At 31.0% G+C, this 18593-nt stretch overlaps 3 protein-coding genes and 1 long non-coding RNA gene across 5 annotated transcripts; 2 read left to right on the top strand and 2 right to left on the bottom strand.

Moving 5' to 3' along the window:
- Nucleotides 1–649: 649 nt before the first annotated feature.
- LOC114403460 (stress enhanced protein 1, chloroplastic-like) lies at nt 650–3453 on the top strand. Of its 2 annotated transcripts, none has more exons than XM_028366457.1 (4): nt 650–827; nt 911–1012; nt 2424–2599; nt 3085–3453. In XM_028366457.1, exons 1-4 carry the CDS (start codon nt 785–787, stop codon nt 3187–3189), a joined length of 426 nt encoding a protein of 141 aa, XP_028222258.1. In that variant the 5' UTR covers nt 650–784; the 3' UTR covers nt 3190–3453. The 2 variants fall into 2 exon arrangements, with proteins under 2 accessions (XP_028222258.1, XP_028222257.1); XM_028366456.1 differs by having other exon boundaries at nt 650–830.
- A 503-nt stretch (nt 3454–3956) lies between these two features.
- Nucleotides 3957–6537, bottom strand: LOC114403459. The gene is made up of 5 exons (XM_028366455.1): nt 6364–6537; nt 6103–6155; nt 5776–5825; nt 4478–4632; nt 3957–4381 (listed from the first exon to the last, which is right to left on the bottom strand). Exons 1-5 carry the CDS (start codon nt 6375–6377, stop codon nt 4183–4185), a joined length of 471 nt encoding a protein of 156 aa, XP_028222256.1. The 5' UTR covers nt 6378–6537; the 3' UTR covers nt 3957–4182.
- A 6934-nt stretch (nt 6538–13471) lies between these two features.
- On the bottom strand, nt 13472–15036 carry LOC114403458 (probable inactive leucine-rich repeat receptor kinase XIAO). The gene has a single exon (XM_028366454.1). It carries the CDS (start codon nt 14863–14865, stop codon nt 13672–13674), a length of 1194 nt encoding a protein of 397 aa, XP_028222255.1. The 5' UTR covers nt 14866–15036; the 3' UTR covers nt 13472–13671.
- Nucleotides 15037–16045: 1009 nt separating this feature from the next.
- Nucleotides 16046–17955, top strand: LOC114403461. The gene is made up of 2 exons (XR_003664662.1): nt 16046–16533; nt 17404–17955. It is a non-coding gene; the product is annotated as an uncharacterized LOC114403461 (long non-coding RNA).
- Nucleotides 17956–18593: the final 638 nt, after the last annotated feature.

The following is an 18593-nucleotide window of genomic DNA, read 5'->3' as shown; positions in this document are numbered from 1 at the left end:
TAAAATTTAAATCTATTCATTTTTTCAATTATATACTTTAAATATTTTTTCTCTTATTTGAATGACATATTTTTTAATTTTATATTAAAAATATATGTTTTCTTTCTTAATTATTTTAATGTTTAGTTAAAAAAAACTCTACTATTAATATTAAATATAATGGACTATATACAATTTTTTATTAAAATTGTTTTAACTAACTAGTTTTAAACAAAGTAAAAATTAAAGTTTTAAGTTTCTATATTAATTTACTTTTTAACAATACTGAAATATTTTTTTAAAAATTAAATACAATTTTAGTTCCTATAAATCTATAAATATAAATATAGGAATGTTCACTTTTAGTGCCTAAAAATATATCTATTTTTTTAATCTCTTGTTCTTAAAAATATTTTAGATGTGATTATCCTTTGAAAGAAAACCGTGTCTTTTTTTTCCGTCAGCCAAAGAAAACTGTCTTTTTAATTTCTCAATTATAGAAATAAGAACTACATATATACACATAATATGTTTACTTAAATAAAAAAAATAAAAAAATGTGACTTCTTACATTTTCTGTATATTATTAATATTCGAATGTTACAGCAAATTCTTGTTAGCCTGTTAACAAAAAGAAAATCATTAAAGAGGCCACGTGCGACTTAAGGAGTGTGAATGAAGGGTTATGGTGGAACAAGTTTGAGGCACTGACACCGCTTGAGCAAAAGCAGGAGATAAACATTAAACACTGCAAAATTCGTAGGAACCGCACAATTGAGATAGTTGCAACCAGCAAGTCACCACCATGGCACTTGTTGAAGCCTCTGCTTCTCTTTCAATCTCTTCTGGTGGTAACCTCCCTCTCTGTCAACTCTTTCATTGTGAAGAGTCTCAGGTTCAATTTCTAACTCTCAGTTGAAGTGTGTCGCAGTTGCTCGTCTTTTCACTCCACCAAAATGCTCTCCCACCGCTCACTTTCCTCATCGGAATTTTGTTGCAACTCGACCATCATTCATCGCTGGTTCCCCACTCTGTAAGAGCTTTAGTTCCTGTGGTTACTCCTTATCATATGTTATCACTTTATAAGCTGAAATTTGCATTCAAGTTTCAACACTGCATTCCATTCTCAATAATTTCTACCCTTCACTTCAAAGTTTAATGCTCTGCTAACTTAGCAATCTTGGGTTCTTCCTAAATTTTCTTCTGACATGTTATTCTAACCAAAAGAACTTTTTTTTCCATCTCATAGTTGGAAATCGAATTGTAGTAGAACTCTTTGCAGAGTATGCTAACGTCTTAGAATTTCATATTATGTTTTGTGGGCTTCAAATTGAACGAAAACATGTTCATAAATTTTGCGGCAGGAGCATTACTATAGGCCACTACTTCCCTTCTCAATAGTACTTAGCACTTCTGTTGGATCCTAGACTTAATTTTAGCCACAATTATAAATGTAAGCCCGTCTGTCAATATCTTCAATAAACAGATGATTTACAGTTTCCTGTTTTTTTGTTTTTTTTTCTGACAAATGTTAATTTGTTAATTTTGTTAGATATTTGTCAATTTTGTTAGAAATGTGAGTTGGGGGATTAAAAATCCCTTCATCCTTCCGCAATCACCGGGACCAAACTTATATCTCCGAGTTCTAGTTCTTGTGGTTACTCCTTATCATATTTGATTGCTTTATAAAGTGAAAATTGCATTCAATTATGCCAGGGTCACTGCATTTCATTAACAATAATTACTACCCTTTGCTTCAAAATTGAATGCTCGGATAATTTAGCGATCTTGGTTTCTTCCTAAATTTCTCTGATATGTTAATTATAAGAAAAGAAAAAAATTGCATGTTAGTTAGGATTCAAAATAGAGTTAGAACTCGTGAACTATCTTAGAATTTTCCAGCTGGAGATGACTATAGGCCACAGCTTCCTTTGTTAATGTTTAATACATCTTTTAGATCCTACACTTAATTTTAGCCACAATTAATAAGTCTACTGCAAAATAAGCTGGTGATTCACGGCTTCGTTTCATTCTATTGCAAAATATGATATTTTCTATCTAGGGAAAAACTGCATTCTATCTAGTGACTTTAAGTTTCTTATTTTTTTATTGAAGGATCACACAAGTTAAGCCTGTGAACTAGCTAATTTGATGCAACTAAAAGTGGCAGCACTAATGACAAGTGGTATCTGAAAATATTGCCGCTAATTTTTTTCATATAAACTTGCAATATCACCGCTTATTTGTGGATAGTCACTTTTTATCTTTTTGATTTCACCACTATCTTCTGGTCAGTTCTTGATATAATCCTTAAAAGTCAATCTGTTAAAGTATTTATAGTTGGAATTTGTAGCTTTATCCATTAGTCTATGACGTTTATGATGTTTTTCCTTGAATGGTTGGGGAAGGGGGTGGAACTAAAGAATTGTTTGAATTGTCTCTAGTGATTCGGAGAAATCATGGAAGGAAAGCTGCATGCAAAGCAATGCCTGTTACAATAAGATGTGAGCAAAGTACCCAGGAAGGGAACAGTTTGGATGTGTGGCTAGGTCGGCTAGCCATGGTTGGCTTTGCAGTAGCAATCACTGTTGAAATTGCTACTGGGAAGGGACTCCTAGAGGTATGATACTGTTGCTTTGAGTCATTATACAATTTATCATTTTCATCGAATGATTAATTGGCTTTTGCCTTCCTTTTCTTCATAACCACCCACCTGTCAGAAGTTCACTTTGATATTCTGACTGTAAATCTGTAATATGTTAATCTTTCTCCCTCCTTTACTTTATTGAGCTTATGACATCTACTGGTAAAATAAGCTCAAGTGTTTTTTTTAATTATTATTGTCATCATTGGTAATAGCCTGATCTGAGTCACGATCTTTTAAAATATTAAGTTCATAATCAAGCATATGGGTTCACATAACTTTCTGATGCATCTCAAAACTAAGTAGAATCATTTTAAGTTTTGAGCTTAAAAGTGATTGCAACACACTGAAACCAAGCTTTATGGAGTTCTGATGCTCCTTACTCCTATCCCTCCCATTCTAGAGATTCTTATCGATCCGCTGCAAAAGAATAACAGCATTCCTTTACTTTGATTTTGCAGAACTTTGGACTCACAAGTCCACTGCCTACAGTTGCCCTTGCAGTAACAGCACTTGTGGGTGTCTTGACGGCAGTTTTTATCTTCCAGTCAGCGTCAAAAAATTGATCACATATTCCAACTCCTTGTGTCTGTTGTAAATTCTGAAGCTCAGAGATTTCATTTTCGGAGATAAAATTTTATCATTCTTTTCTGTAATATTTGTTTTGATGAAAAGAATTGGCAATGAAGCCTGAAAAATCAAAGTAACTTCGTGTTAAATATGGTATGACCTCACCTTTCCATGTTGCCTTCATCCATGTCAAACGCTACCTTTGTGAATTATGTTGTCCTCATTGCATTAGTTGTGAATGAAAGAGGATTTTCACTTAATATCGTGAAGAGTTTGCGATAAGCATAATGCATTACTCACAACTAAAATTGGCACGGAAGAATATCCTGCTACACGCTCTTTACAGTATATACAATTAATGATCCTGCAACCAGTAGTGTGTTTCTTTTGGGCCACAACTGTTATTGTCAATATCATAACTCAACCTAAAAATGAGGGTTTAATTCCTCTGAGCTATTAGTATATGATTTAATTGGATTAGCTTCAAGCACATTTTGGTATTTTACTTTAGATTTGGCCACTTGATGAGAGGCGTGGGAGACTCATTTAAGCGTAATTTAAACAAACTTCAGAATTTAAACATTTTCTTATACTTGGAAGAAAAATACTTTTCGGAACACTGTTTTAAAATCATCGATAGTCAAAGGTAGTCACAAAAAATGAATTTAAAACATTAGATGCCTTGACTATCAAACGATAGTCACAATCCTATCTTGAACTATCTTTTCTCTTCTTTTTAGGAACCTTTCAATGTTCGTCAAAATTTGTTTCCCTGTGTTCATAATTACTACTATGAGTTGCTATGCTCAACACTCGCAGCAAGTCAGTCGCCTATTCAATAAATACTGCTATCAAAATAGTGACCAATTACCATAATCGTTGATTTTTGCATTCATAATTCGAGCAATCTAATGTTTTACGGAAGAAGTTAATAAAATTATGGAAAGACCTTGAAAAAAGCAGATCATTATAGCAGCCACACAAAGACACTACATTTCCATAGATTGTAATCCAGTTGAAGCCTTTGATTTCTTCTTCTTTTTGGATCCATTTTTGTTCACTTTTTTCTTGGGTTGTTCCTCTACTACAAGTTGTTTGCTCTGTATATATTGATGAATGGCAGACAGGGGATCTGCTCGAAAGTTAGGGTCGTTGAGAACAGCAGAAATTCGATCTCTTTCAGTCAATCTGATGATGAACAAGGACAATAGGTTACAAATACAATCTTACATATCAAATGATAAGTTGGTAATGCAATATTGAATAATGATGGGAAACACTCACACTAATATCTGCCTGGATTTACACTTAAGTTTGCCGTCATTCTCACAAACTGGTTTCTTTGATGACTTCACCTCGGGAAGGGACTCTAAAAGTGAAGATAGATTATATGCCTTCAATTTGTTCTGCCGCCTTTGTTGTTTGCTCTTTTTCTTTTTCTGACAGAAGACAACATTTTCAGAAAATCAATAACACGTACACACATAAAAGTGATAAAACTAGAGGAGCACATATCTCTTAAATGAAACACAACTCGGTCAATACAACAACACAGCAACCAAATCTTCAGGGCATCCTCAATAAAGATTTGTTCAAAAATATTTAGGATAACTGATAAAATCCATAAAAGTTAATCCATCAGTTCAAGATGGTTCAAAAGTTTGCTGCATTACATTGGAACATGAAAGTCTTCCTTTATAAAAGAAAAAAATACATATAAAATGTTATTCTATTTTAAAATTTCTATTAGTCTCAAATCTGCAGAGTGTCCTGTAAATCAATATTAAACAGGCATTCAAGTCATTTTATGCCAATGCATCAACTGTGTACACAACATTTCATCAACAATTACTTGTAGGAAGAGTATACATGCTTTCTAAAATGAAACAAAAAACTCCTCTGTTATTTATTGTTAGTTATATTAGTTGAGATAAGTCAGTTTCCATTACACTCCTATAAATACATATAGTTCCCTCTTGTATCATCATCTTTTCATATTAATCAATACAACGAGTTACTTCTATAGAATGTCCTCGCGCGTTCTTTAAGCCATATGATATGTTTCTGCATCAAATGAGTGTTACTTACATGTTGCATCACCAATCAAAATTACGTGAATGCCTAATTATAACTGTGAGAGCAGGCATCACATGTGTATTCAACATATGACACAATGCCCAGTCTGTCCCTATCTAAAGTTGTAAAGTGGAGAACAAGAAAGTAGCTGAGAAGTCTTCAACATGTCCATGAACAATATAGCATTTTAATTTTAAACCAATGTTTCCTAATACCCAGGAAGAGGAAGACCCAAAAAGACTATAAGAGAGGTTATCAAAAAGGATCTCGAAATTAATGGTTTGGATAGAAGTATGGTACTTGATAGAACATTATGGCGGAAGTTGATCCATGTAGCCGACCCCACCTAGTGGGATAAGGCGTTATTGTTGTTGTTGTTTCCTAATACCCAGCATAATTCAGTTATTTAGCCATTAATTTAAACCTATTACAAACCAAGTGAAGTCCTTCCACAGTTCAATGAACCCAACTTAAGAACAATAATAGGGTTGAAATAAGATTATCACCTTAGTAATAGACTTTTGGGTACTCAAGGAGGTAACAGCATCTTTCACCTCTGCAATAGCAAAAGGTACTATTAGAATGAGTTAAAAAATTTAAACAGGATTAATTCACACGTAAAATGCACCGAACCACCAATGACAATAAAACTTCATAATCATACAAACGCAAATAAAACATATATAATACCTAGCATAAGCCTAGCGCCTCAGCTATGACATTTTTTTTTATTTTTTTTTCTCAGTAAACTTATTAAATTGTGTTAATTGAAAATATAAAAAAGAATAAAAAGAGTAGGGAAAAGCATTTTAGAAATTGATCCAGGAACTTACTGGAATAAAATTGGACCTTCTTTTCGAACTTGCGATCGAACTTTGAATCTAACCTGCACAGGTGAGAACACTGATTAGAAACTGGCATTCAAATTTTGGGAAGAGGAAAGGGTTAATGGAGATAAAAGATTCGCTCAGTGGTTGGAAAACAGTGAAGAGAGAAGGGAGGGAAAAGAGGTCGCGGGTTAGAATTCCGAACTCATATTTCTAACAAAACTAATAAATTAAGATTTTCCGATCAAAAGAAAAAAAGGCGTTAACCTTTTCTTGCCCATTGCAGCAAAATCTGAGAGGAGGGAGGAGCAGATCCAGCGGTGTCGTTTCGATTAGGGATAGAGATAGTGTTTCTTAACGGCTAACAACAGAGGGATTCCACTTCCGTGCTGCGCTTTGAGAACTGAGTTGTTCTCTGCAACCAAATTGAGGGATATTGGTATCACTTATCAAAATATTTAAATTCATGAAAAAAAAATCAAAATATTTAAAATAAAAAATAAAATTACACCAAAAATATCTATTATTAATTTAAATATAACTAAATTAAAAGTTTAGATCTTGAGTTTTTTCTTCAATATAAAATTAATGTTAAATGGATTGACCATTTATTCCCCTGATCTCTTTATTTTGAAAAGTTAAGTTTATTGATTGAAAAATCTTAATGTAAAATATTTTAATTTGTATAACTGTGAAAAAAAATACATTATTAATTAATTATAAATTATCCTATATATAATATATAAGTAATTATTATAAAAATGAATAGTTTTATTATACGTGAAAATTTATGGATAAATGAGAAAAAAAATAATCAATGTATTCGGATAAAATATTATATATATATATATATATATATATATATATATATATATTTTACATTATTATTAAGAGTCACAAAATCATGAGACTACCAAATTATGAGTCGCATAATCAATCATTAAATCTGCATGATTATATAGTAATTAATAATTAAATTTTAAATTTTTATTTCAATATTATTTATAACTATCAAATTTAATATATTTTTATATTTAATTTCAATCATTATCTTACACTAACAATTTTATCATATCTTAAATTTTAAATTTTAGTTTTAATGTTTTTTATAACTACCGCATTAAATATATTATTAAACTTGATTTCAATTATTATCTTAAACTAACAATCTTATCATATCTTAAATTTTGATTTTCATATTTTTTATAACTATCAAATTTAATATATTTTTAAATTTCATTTTAATCATTTTTTTAAACTAACAAACTTATCATATTTTAAATTTTGATTTCCATATTTTTATAACTATCAAATTTAATATATTTTTAAATTTAATTTCAATTATTATCTTAAACTAACAGTCTTATCATATTTTAAATTTTGGTTTCCATATTTTTTATAACTATCAAATTTAATATATTTATAAATATGATTTCAATCATTATGTTAAACTAAAAATTTTATCATATTTTAAATTTTAAATTTTGGTTTCAGTATTTTTTGTAACTACTAAATTTAATATATTTTTTAAATTTAATTTCAATGATTGTGTTAAACTAAAAATCTTATCATATTTTAAATTTTTATTTTTGGTTTCAATATTTTTTATAACTATCAAATTTAATATATTTTTTAATTTGATTTTCATCATTATCTTAAACTAACAATCTTATTATATTTTAAATTTTAAATTTTGGTTTCAATATTTTTTATAACTATCAAATTAAATATATTTTTAAATTTGATTTCAATCCGTATCTTCAACTAACAATCTTATCATATCTTAAATTTTAAATTTTGTTTTCATAATTTTTTATAACTAACAGATTTATTGTATAATTAAAAATTATGTTTCAATATTTTTATAACAAATTTTAATTATTTAAAAATTTAGTTTAAATATTTTGTAACTAACAAATTTAAATTATATTTAATTATTATTTTAATATTTTACATAAGTAAAAAATTCAATATCTTTTAAATATTTGTTTCAATTTTTTTAAAAGTTAAACAAATATAATATAATAATATTGAAAATTAATTGTTTCACTAGTCTAATCTTAATTTTAGCAATCTAATCTAATCTAATCTTAGTTTTAACATTCTAATCTTAGTAATAATTAATATATTTTTTTATAAATAAAGTCAATACTTAACATATAAATCAGAAAAAATTATAAAATTTCAATAACATTGTAAAACAATATTACAATAAGAAACAATTTAAATAATAATGGACAAATATACATTTACAATGTAAACAAAATTTAAAAAAAAACAAATTTAGAAGAAAAAAAGTGAAAAAAAAAATCATACGAATCAATAATCTGTATAAACACAAATTGATAATCCGTTCTTTCAGAAAAATATCATTTTTGTTTGTGACATTGCTTCAAACAACAACATCAAACCAATATCAACAACATCCAGCACCCAAGAAGGAAGAAGAAGAAATATCAACGGAGTGAAATGACACAAGAAAGAAGAAGAACCACAGCAGCGTGGGAAGTGGAGGAAGAAGAAGAATTACAGCCGCACGGGAAGTGGAGGAAGAAGAAGAACTGCAATCACGAAGAAGAAGAACCGCAACATTAGTATGTTGTGTTAAGGGAGAAATTTGTGCATGATCTTTATCCCCATTTGACTTGTAGTTGCATTTGTAGGAGTCATTGCTATGTGCTCAAGGGGAAAAGACCAGCCTAGTGTTACCAACCTTCAATTCCAATGAAACTAGCTTATAGTTATTGACTTATGCAAATGACAAAATCCAAATACGTTGCGAGTCCAATAACACGTGCTAGCGTGTGCGTGCAAAACTTGTATAAGTGAATCTACTCATGTCTCTTGTACATTGATTGAACACACCTCCCCGTCTTTGCAAATCTAGGAATTCCCGAGCAAACTAAGCCAAGAAAAACTTTTGGAAAAAATCACTTTAACTTATTTTTAAATAAATTAATTATATTTTCATTTTATAATCAATAAATAAAATTGTTATATAAATTTAAAGATGCAAATAAAAATAAAACAAGTGATTTAAAAGAGATAGACATACATTAAAATTATGAATATGCAAAAATTTACTTTTAAAAATTCTATTAACTTTTATAGATTTAACTTTTAAGTTTCATTTAATCTATTTAAAAGTTTTAATTTGTCTATTAATTTATTTACAAATCTATTTTATATAAGTTTACTTTTTCTTTATATTGGACCGTAGACTCATAAAAAAATTAAGAAAAAATCTATGTTAAATAAACTATAATCTATAAAAATCAAAATTATCATTACTCAAAACATGATAAAGATAAAAATACATGAGAATAAATAAAAAAATAATGTAATAGAAGTATCATCTTAATTTTTTTAACAAAAATTTCTCTTAAATCAACTTTATTTAATTTTAAACAACAAATAAAATTAAAAATAACAAAAATAATACAAAATGTTCTCAAACTAAAAAATTATTTTCAATTTAAAAAATTTAAATATAAATGTAATTAATTAAAAAGGAAAAAAATTAAAAATATTTTACAAAAACAATTAAATTAAAAAAATAACAAAAACAACCAAGTTATCAGGAAAAAAAAAACCTTATGATATTAATTTCCCATGAATCAATTTCATAACCGGTTTCTAAACTAAAGTAAAAAAAACACACAATTTATTAAAAAATTGGTTTATCAGGAATCAATTTCTTCACTTCTTCACGTGAACAATAATTTATATCATTTATGTAAATATTTTTCTCTTTTGTGAAAAAATTCCCTTATGAAACTTCTATATAATACTTTTAACCTGCAACACCTTTTGGAACACCTTGATTACAAGTCAGCCAAGGAGAAATTAGATCTATCATTTTTCTTGTATAAAATGATGTAAGAACAATTGTAAAAATAAAATCTCAAATTTAAAAAGTGAATATAATTTAAAATTAGTAAAAAATAATGAGGGAAATACATAATTACTTAAAAATTTATGTATAAAAATAATATAAACAAGTGAATCAAACTTTTAATACAATTGTTTTAATTTTATTGTGTCAAGTACTATGAGATTGTTTAATCCCATTTTGTGTTGGGATTAGTTAAACAAACCTAAATGAAAAAATAGATATGAACATATTTATATAGTATTTTTATATAAATTTTAATTTTATTTTATTGTTAAAATACATTTTGAGGTAATTATAATTTTAGATCTCGTTTGAAATGTTTTTTAATTGAGTTTTAAAATTTTTAAAAATAACAATTAATTTTTAGTATTACTTTCAAAAAATAAGAAATGAAAACGTATAACATGCTCGTCCCAGTTTTATAAATAGATAGAGTTTGTTGGGGTTCCTACAGGTTTCTCTAATTCAGAGAAGTCTCTCGTACTGATATTTTCTGACGTGAACAAATACATTTTAATATATGATATTAAATAATTAAATTATAATTTTAAGATTAGTTTTCATCAATGGAAGTCTTTAATATATAAGAAGACAGCCTAGCTTTGTGTGATTGATGCTGTATGTATGCTTGCAGATACATATATAGTTTTCACAGCATTAATCTTGACAAAGGAAGGGGGAGACGGTTGCTAGCTGGCTAGTCTAAAACAAAATGTGAGTGATATATGATGTTAACTTACACACTAATATTCCGAGTTTAGCAATTTATTCCCTTTATATATGGCTGCTTTTCACTTTGTCTACGTGACAACAGCCATGGCTACACTTAATATTTTGGCAAATCATACAACTTTTACCAACGTAAAAGTGCAAGCATTTGATGTTCGCTTATGGTTTCAACTCTCAACCCAACAGAGGTCTAGTTAGGCAATTTCTTGTTCGACTTTAGAAATTGACAATTTGCAGCACCACAGTGCCATTTCACCTCCGGAGGACCAAATCAAATCGCAGGAAAAAGGGAAAAAGAATGAGAAACAAATTTTTAATCTAATGTAGCATCCATGTCATATGTTTTCTAGTCAGGTTAATAAGTAAAATACGTAATAACTTTTTTTACTGCACCATAATATGTAACCTTGAGACAAAATAATTAACTACTTTTTAATTAAAAAATAAAATTCCATATCAAATAAAATGTGGGTAAGTTAGATGTTATATAAAGAACTTAAATTGAAGAATTTTTAAAAAAAATTAGAATTAAATACAATAAAGTTATTTTTGAAAAACTAAAACTAATGTGTCAATATTTAGAGGAAGAAAATCATATTTAATCTTTTTTATTATATATTATAAAATAATCATACATAAAAATTAAATTAAATATTCGATATTCGTTGATAGGTACATAATTATCTTTTAATATTGACTAATTATATTTAGAGTTATATATTTATAATATAAGAATGAATTATATTTAATTTGAATGTGCCTTTAGCATGAAAAGTTATATATAATGACATATTACTTAATTTGTGGTAAAAATAATTCCTAGAAACATGGTTTCTGTCAGTTTTGTTTGTAATCCCTTTCTTAGCCAAAACCAATCATTAATCAATCAGTGTCTTCTCTTCACGAAATACTTCTAAAGCATATTTTTGGTCTTGTGATATGATTATCATTTAGTTCAAACATATACATCTATTAAAAAATTAACTTGTGCATTATTTATTTGCAATATAATGCAACACACAAACATATCCTTTCAATCATTCATTCCCTTAATTAGTTCATGACTATTCTGCTTACCAACCAAATATTGTTTAAATATTGAAACTAATTAACCAAAAGAAAAATAATGATAACACTCAGTGGTGATTATTATTACATGATTGTAATTGAAACTACCACGTACATGTTGCATGACATTAAAAAAAAAACATTTTTTTAGTAAGATATTTTCACAGTTAAAAGCCATAAGATTAATCCATCAAAGAAATAGAATATCAATATTACTCTATTCACGAATTATTATAATAAAACCTTAAAATATATTCACGACTGTTGAGAATATACCCTTGATTTTCTTGTCCCTAAACAAACATGCTAGCAATTGTTTAGTGTGATATTAAACAGCGGTGAATTGAATTAATGATTACTTCTCTATAATACTATATTTATTAGCTAATTATATGCTTATTTTAATTTGTCAGACACTATTTTGGACTTATCATCGGAATTGGGGTTTTCCATATTGCATGTTGGCAGACCAGGCGAGCCAATTCTGATGCACACTTCTTGGCTAATCATGGAGCGCCTCAGGCTTACGGGTTTACTTTGTCGCAGGAACCTATCCCACCTTTAGATACTCTTTTATTCTACTAAGAGATAAGCCTTTGGTTTTTTAACCTCTCCAACGAAAGCAAAAAAAAGTACTATTAGCTAAACCAAGAATTACATATAATGTTTTTTAACAGAAAATTAAATACTATAATGTTTAACCATGTTATAAATTACTTTATATATCTTTTTGTCACTCGATCTTGTCTTATCGGACACTTAATCCAAGAGTATTTAAATGTGAAAGTAAAATCTTTCTATCCAAATCAAGTAATAAGATTTATATATGGATGTATATAATTGAATTCTCGCATGGGTACAACATATATGATCTTACCTGCTGCTCTAAGATCTTCGGATAAGTATCGCAAGCAGTTAGCATCGTGTAAGGAGCATGTCGTCCTGCATATATAACTTACGAGATCGAAGATGTGTGCAAGTGGTTAAGATCATATAAAGAATATGTTTGAAATCTAATTTTATCTTATTTAATGTTATTATTATTAAAATATTCTTAATTTAATTGAGAGGTTAGTTTTAATGATTCTTTCTTATTTTTAATATCAAATTCTAAAGAATAATAAATTGAAAAAAAATTAATTAAAATTAATAAATTAGATATAATTAACTAATTTTCTTAATTAACATAACATTTTTTTTGCATATTTTAAAACCGGGTATATCACTTTTCTTCAAGTATAAGATAATAAATTTAATACAATGATCGAATCTCATTGAATTATTTAAGATATTGTTAATCAGTATCTAAGAATCTTAAAATATTTATTATATAAAACATAAGTAAACATAAAAAAAATTAAGAACTGAATTTTTACCTTTCAATAAAAACATTTTACTTTATCCACGTGGATTTGCCTATTATTTATTCTTATGTTTTTCCTTTATTATTACATCTCCGAGAAGATAGAGACGTTTTTGATGACTAGTCGGTGGAGACTTACTCGAACACGAAAACAGATATGAACCTCTTATGATGGACGGTAACCGGACCCAGAACGGACTTCGTATCTAAAGCATTAAAAGCAAATCAATAGCATAATAGCCAGCACTCACGCACATGTGTTGTCACTTGTGAGTTTGTGAGGTATAGCTGTAATTTAAATTATTTAAAAATTCAAAATATCAACGGCATCATCGCGAGAACAAATATAAACACCATTCATCCTCATAGTTTACACTTTACAACATCATCTTTTATTCAGATAGTAACACTAACACAGCTTTTCTACATACAAAGAACCTTTATAAAAAATACTAGAAAAAGAAAAGTATAATAGAAATCTATTTAATTGTTTTTCTTTTTAATTTTAACCGACATCAGATTACGGTGTTGGTCTACCACGGTAGGCTTGCTTGCAAACAGAGCTAGGTTTCTGCGCGGGGGAGCACAGCTGCGACGACCCTGGGCACGCCTGCAGGCAATTGTCCCCCAGGCTGCCGGAAACCGCTGTTCCGGCCGCCACCAGCCCCGCCGGCGGCTTTCCGACGAAAAAGTTCCCGTCGAGGAACAGCCTCTTCATGGACTTGATCTGCCCGTACTCCAGCGGGATCGCGCCACGCAGCGCGTTGTACCGAATCGACAGGAAAGACAGCGCGGGATACGCGCCGAGATTCGCGGGCGCGTAGCCTCGGATTCTGTTAAACCCGAGGTTCAGCGCGACGAGGTTGCTGTTGCCACTGCTGCTGCTGCTTCCTCCACGGGCCGCGAGTGGCCTCGAGATCTGCACCCCCGTGAAGGTGTTGTTGGCCAAGTCCACTTGCTGCAGCGACGGCAAAAGGAAGAACCACGACTCCACGGTTCCGGTGAGCGCGTTCTCGCTGAGCTCCACCACTTCCAACTGGTTCATCCCTTCAAAGCTCTGTTTTTGGAGAGGCCCAGATAGAGAATTGGCCTTGATCGCGAGTTCGAGCAAGTTGGATGGGAGCTTTGGGATTGAACCGGTTAGTTTGTTGAAGCTGAGATCGAGTCTGCGGAGTGTGGTGAGGGAGTTCATTGAGTTTGGGAGATACCCAGAGAGGGAATTGTGTGCGAGGTCGAGAGATAGGAGTGATTTGAGGGTGGTTATGGAGGGAGGGATTGTGCCCGAGAAGGAATTGGATCGAAGGGTTAAGGTTTGGAGGTTTGAGAGTAAAGAGATTGAAGAGGGGATTGGGCCAAAGAAGTTGTTATCAGCGAGGTCAAGTGTGGTGAGTTGTGTGAGTTGAGAGATTAGTGGGGTGAGTGTGCCTGAGTACCCTGCTGGGTCGAGAGTGATTTGGTTGATTCTTGTGGAGTCTTGGGTGCAGGTGAGGCCGCAGATGAAGGAGGTTCGGCGAGGGAGTGAGCATGGGTCGGTTGTGAAGTTCCATGAGGCGAGGCATGACCAGGGAGTGATGGAGGAGGGTTTGATTGAGGCCTTGAAGGCTTTGAGTGCTGCAATGTCTGAGGGTGAGGTTTGTGCTTGGACTAGGATGCAGTGGAAGTGGATGAGAGTGAGGGAAATGATGGTTAGGTAGAGGAAATTGAGATTTTGCATGTTGGAAACTTCTTGGTGTGGTTTCTGACAAGATGGGTTGTTTTGTTGTTAATTTGTTGGGTGTTAGTTTGTGTTATCACCGTGGATCTGTAGTGTGGGTGTATGAGTGAGTGGATGGTGATATAAATTTATTTTTTGAATATGTAAAAGTGTGATAAATTAATTTTATTATTAATTTTTATTCTTTAATGTTAATGTTGTTACTTACATGACAAATTATGTGTGTATTTAGAATGTCATATCATTGATGATTATATTTCATTAATATGTTATTATGTTTGTTATGCACTAAATTATTATTATTGAATTTTTTTTTTGTTTTTCTTTCTTTGCAACACCAAAGTATAGACAAGTTAGTTTGTGAAAATTACAACTTACTCTTAATTTAGTCATTCAAAGATGCAATATAGACAAATTAATCCACCATAGATAAAGCACCTAACATAAAAGTCTTGCATGCATCCAAATTGAAATTACTACTAACAAACAGGAAGTTCAACTCTAGTTTTAATTGATTTTTTAGGATCGATTTGGCAAATTATAAACGTTTGATTCAACTTAATTTGAATACCTCACAAATTTCTCATGAAACCCTTTTTGTTTACAAATTGTTCCCTCTCTAATGTGATCATTTTTTTTCACTTAATATTTCATATATGATGTGTTGTCAAATCTTTCAGTTGATGTGAATTCTTCCGAGAGATCAACTTGTTATCCTTAGAGTAATTTTTTATTTGTTGAACGAAGATCCTTGTTAATAAATTATATTTTTTAAGGATTAAAATAACAATAAATTATAATGTTTGGAAACAAAATTGTCTTTTTTTTAATGGAGTGAGGATGTTGAAATAAAAAATAAAACGTTTAATAATGATAATTTAATTTAGTTCAACATATTGAGATATTAGTCAAATGTAACCATGAATGACGCAGTATTATACATGAATTGTCACATATCATGCGAGAAGAGCACATGTGATGTTGGCAGAAATATTAACATTACCAAAAAAAGAATTAATAATAAAACTAATTTATTGTACTTTCTTACTAATTTTTATTTTATTTTTATTTGAGGGACCAAACTTTTCTAGCTCTTGGGCACATTCCTCAATTCTAATAAAAAGATAATGAGAACGAATAGACAAAATTGTCTTCTTCCATGAGTGGGAAGAGATGAATCTATACCTTTGAATTTTTTACTGTTGAGATAACAGTATGAGTCCGTTTTTGCCCTTAAGCTATTTTTAAGTGCATTTGGTTTTGATTGTTTTTTACTAAAAGCCGAGAATATTCTTGCGTGAGAGATGTTTCTGTCAACCAAATAGGATTGGTTTTTGGTTTTTGTGTTGATCTGTAGGACAAGACTGGTGACTGATTAGCAAAGGCATATTTTTGTACGACGTCCCTCTCAAGAACCCTCTCTCTTCCATTCCAAACCTCCGAACCAGAATTTGGGTTTAGTCGATGGTGCTTGCCATGGTGGATGCCACCTGCGGCGATGGGTGTGAACTTTGACGACGACATTAAGATCCGCTCCAACGGCGACGGCGCTGTTCGACTGAGGCAGAGAGAGTCAAAGAGATAGTCGAACATTGTTCGAGTTCTAGATCGACGACGCCGGTGGTCCGAGCCTCCGAGGTCGACGGCGTCGGAGTTTGGACAACAGAGGTTAATCTCTCCCCCCCCTCTCTCTTTGATGTTATTATATTTTTCTTCTTTAAATAAATATTCGGAGGTTCAGCCAGGTGAATGAAATATTTATAGACATAACAAAGTGGCTCAAAGAGGGAATGGAGTGCAATTTGTTGTTATAGAATGGTGGTTGCTAAATAAGTTTTCTGAACTTTAATATTACTGAGCGTTGCCTCAGCTAAAGATCACTTTTGCGCTTGGACTTCTTGCCATCATGCTATTTTCACTTTTCTCTTCTTGCATGTGGTCAGATTGTTCCACCATGCTTTTTTATATGGTTATATATGTCTTATAAATTTGAAATTGTTTCAAAAAAAATGAATACATTTTTACCTTATTTGGCTTTAGAAAGCATGTTTTCTTTTAATATTTTGTTGTGTTATGCATTACCATGCCTGTTTCTCCTTCTCTTTGACACATGTAGATACATGATACTTATGATGAGATTCAAAATAACTTGATTTTAATGGCTTAAGCACTATTTTCTGTTATATTATTTTTTTTTGTTGTAGGCTACCTTAGAAGAGTAGTATAAATTATTTTTTCAATCAAATAGATTGCATCAGTTAATCGGAGTATAGTAAATATGGTGTGCAATAGTGCTAAGGTAAAAGCTTGGAGTTGCAATAGTGCTAAGGTTTCTGGTTTTTAGTTACTCCTTCATGTCGTGGACAGTTAACTTGGGGTCCTGTCTTTATGATAAGTTTAATGTGCTAAGCTGTTTCAATTTTGGTATGTGTAAAAAGATATTCATGAACTGTTGATTAATAGGAGCGATTCAACACTTATGGATATAAAGAGGCTTTTGGTGTGTTGCTAAATTGCTGATTTCTGAATCTGATGCAGGGCTAACTCGATGATGTCTACTCCAATATCAATGATATAGAGTCCTGGGAAATGGAGGGTTTTTACTTATAAAAAAACCAAATATTGAAAGTTTTATTTCGTTAATATCTTGGTTCAGTGAAGATTCTAATAAACAAGAACAAAAGAGGCACTTATCTTCAAATAATTGTAGTGTCTCTTACATTGAAGGAATTCAAATAAAAAGATCTATTCTTTTTTGTTAGTTCCTATAACTTTATATATTTTTTGTTGTTCAGACCTCACCTCACTATGAAAACTGAAAAGTTTCAGTCTTTAATATGTTAATTTTTAAATATTTTTGGAGGTTGTAGGGATAGTTTGGGTTGGTTGAGTAGATGTTGAAGGTACTAAGGTATGGCCTTGTGGGAGAGCTCATTTTCTTGAAGCCAATTTTGTTTTGATTTATGAATAACCAAGTTTAGTTTATTTACATGCTTATTTTTTTCTTTTTCATGTGTTACTTTTGTTTTGTTAAGATTCTATTGGATGGCTAAAATGTCCTTACTTTTCATAGTGCTGCCATCCAAGTGTACAACAACAACCACGCCTTATCCCACTAGGTGGGGTCGGCTACATTGATCAACTTCCGCCATAATGTTCTATCAAGTACCATACTTCTATCCAAATCATTAAGTTCGAGATCCTTTTTGATAACCTCTCTTATAGTCTTTTTGGGTCTTCCTCTGCCTCGAATTGTTTGTCTTCTCTCCATCTGGTCTACTCTCCTCACTACAGAGTCTACCGGTCTTCTCTCTACATGCCCAAACCACCTAAGTCTATTTTCCACCATCTTCTCTACAATAGGCGCTACTCCAACCCTCTCTCTAATAGCTTCGTTTCTAATTTTATCCTGTCGAGTCTTACCACACATCCACCGCAACATCCTCATCTCCGCTCCACCTACTTTATTCTCATGTTGGCTCTTGACCGCCCAACATTCTGTTCCGTACAAAATCGTCGGTCTTACCGCAGTCCGATAAAACTTTCCCTTTAACTTGATCGGTACCTTTGCATCACATAACACCCCCGATGCTTTTCTCCATTTCATCCATCCTGCTTGAATGCGATGATTCACATCCCCTTCAATTTCCCCATCATCCTGTATTACAGACCCAAGATATTTAAACCGTGTGACTTGAGGGATAATATGGTCTCATATTTTCACCTCT

Source organism: Glycine soja, chromosome 20 (genome assembly GCF_004193775.1).
Source record: "Glycine soja cultivar W05 chromosome 20, ASM419377v2, whole genome shotgun sequence".
NCBI lineage: Eukaryota > Viridiplantae > Streptophyta > Magnoliopsida > Fabales > Fabaceae > Glycine > Glycine soja.
Note: the sequence above shows the minus strand (reverse complement) of the source record. Positions and strands in the feature narration are given on the sequence as shown.

Excerpts from the sequence above, each read along its gene's own strand:
- LOC114403459 (XM_028366455.1), bottom strand. Across the intron at positions 4,633-5,775 it reads CCCAAAAGTCTATTACTAAG|AAAAAGAAAAAGAGCAAACA; the intron begins GTGATAATCTTA and ends GTCTTCTGTCAG. Across the intron at positions 4,382-4,477 it reads AAATCCAGGCAGATATTAGT|ATTGACTGAAAGAGATCGAA; the intron begins GTGAGTGTTTCC and ends GTTCATCATCAG.
- LOC114403458 (XM_028366454.1), bottom strand. The coding sequence starts at position 14,865 with ATGCAAAATCTCAATTTCCTCTACCTAACCATCATTTCCCTCACTCTC.
- LOC114403460 (XM_028366456.1), top strand. The coding sequence starts at position 785 with ATGGCACTTGTTGAAGCCTCTGCTTCTCTTTCAATCTCTTCTGGTG. Across the intron at positions 831-910 it reads TCTTTCAATCTCTTCTGGTG|TTGCTCGTCTTTTCACTCCA; the intron begins GTAACCTCCCTC and ends AGTGTGTCGCAG. Across the intron at positions 2,600-3,084 it reads CTGGGAAGGGACTCCTAGAG|AACTTTGGACTCACAAGTCC; the intron begins GTATGATACTGT and ends TTGATTTTGCAG.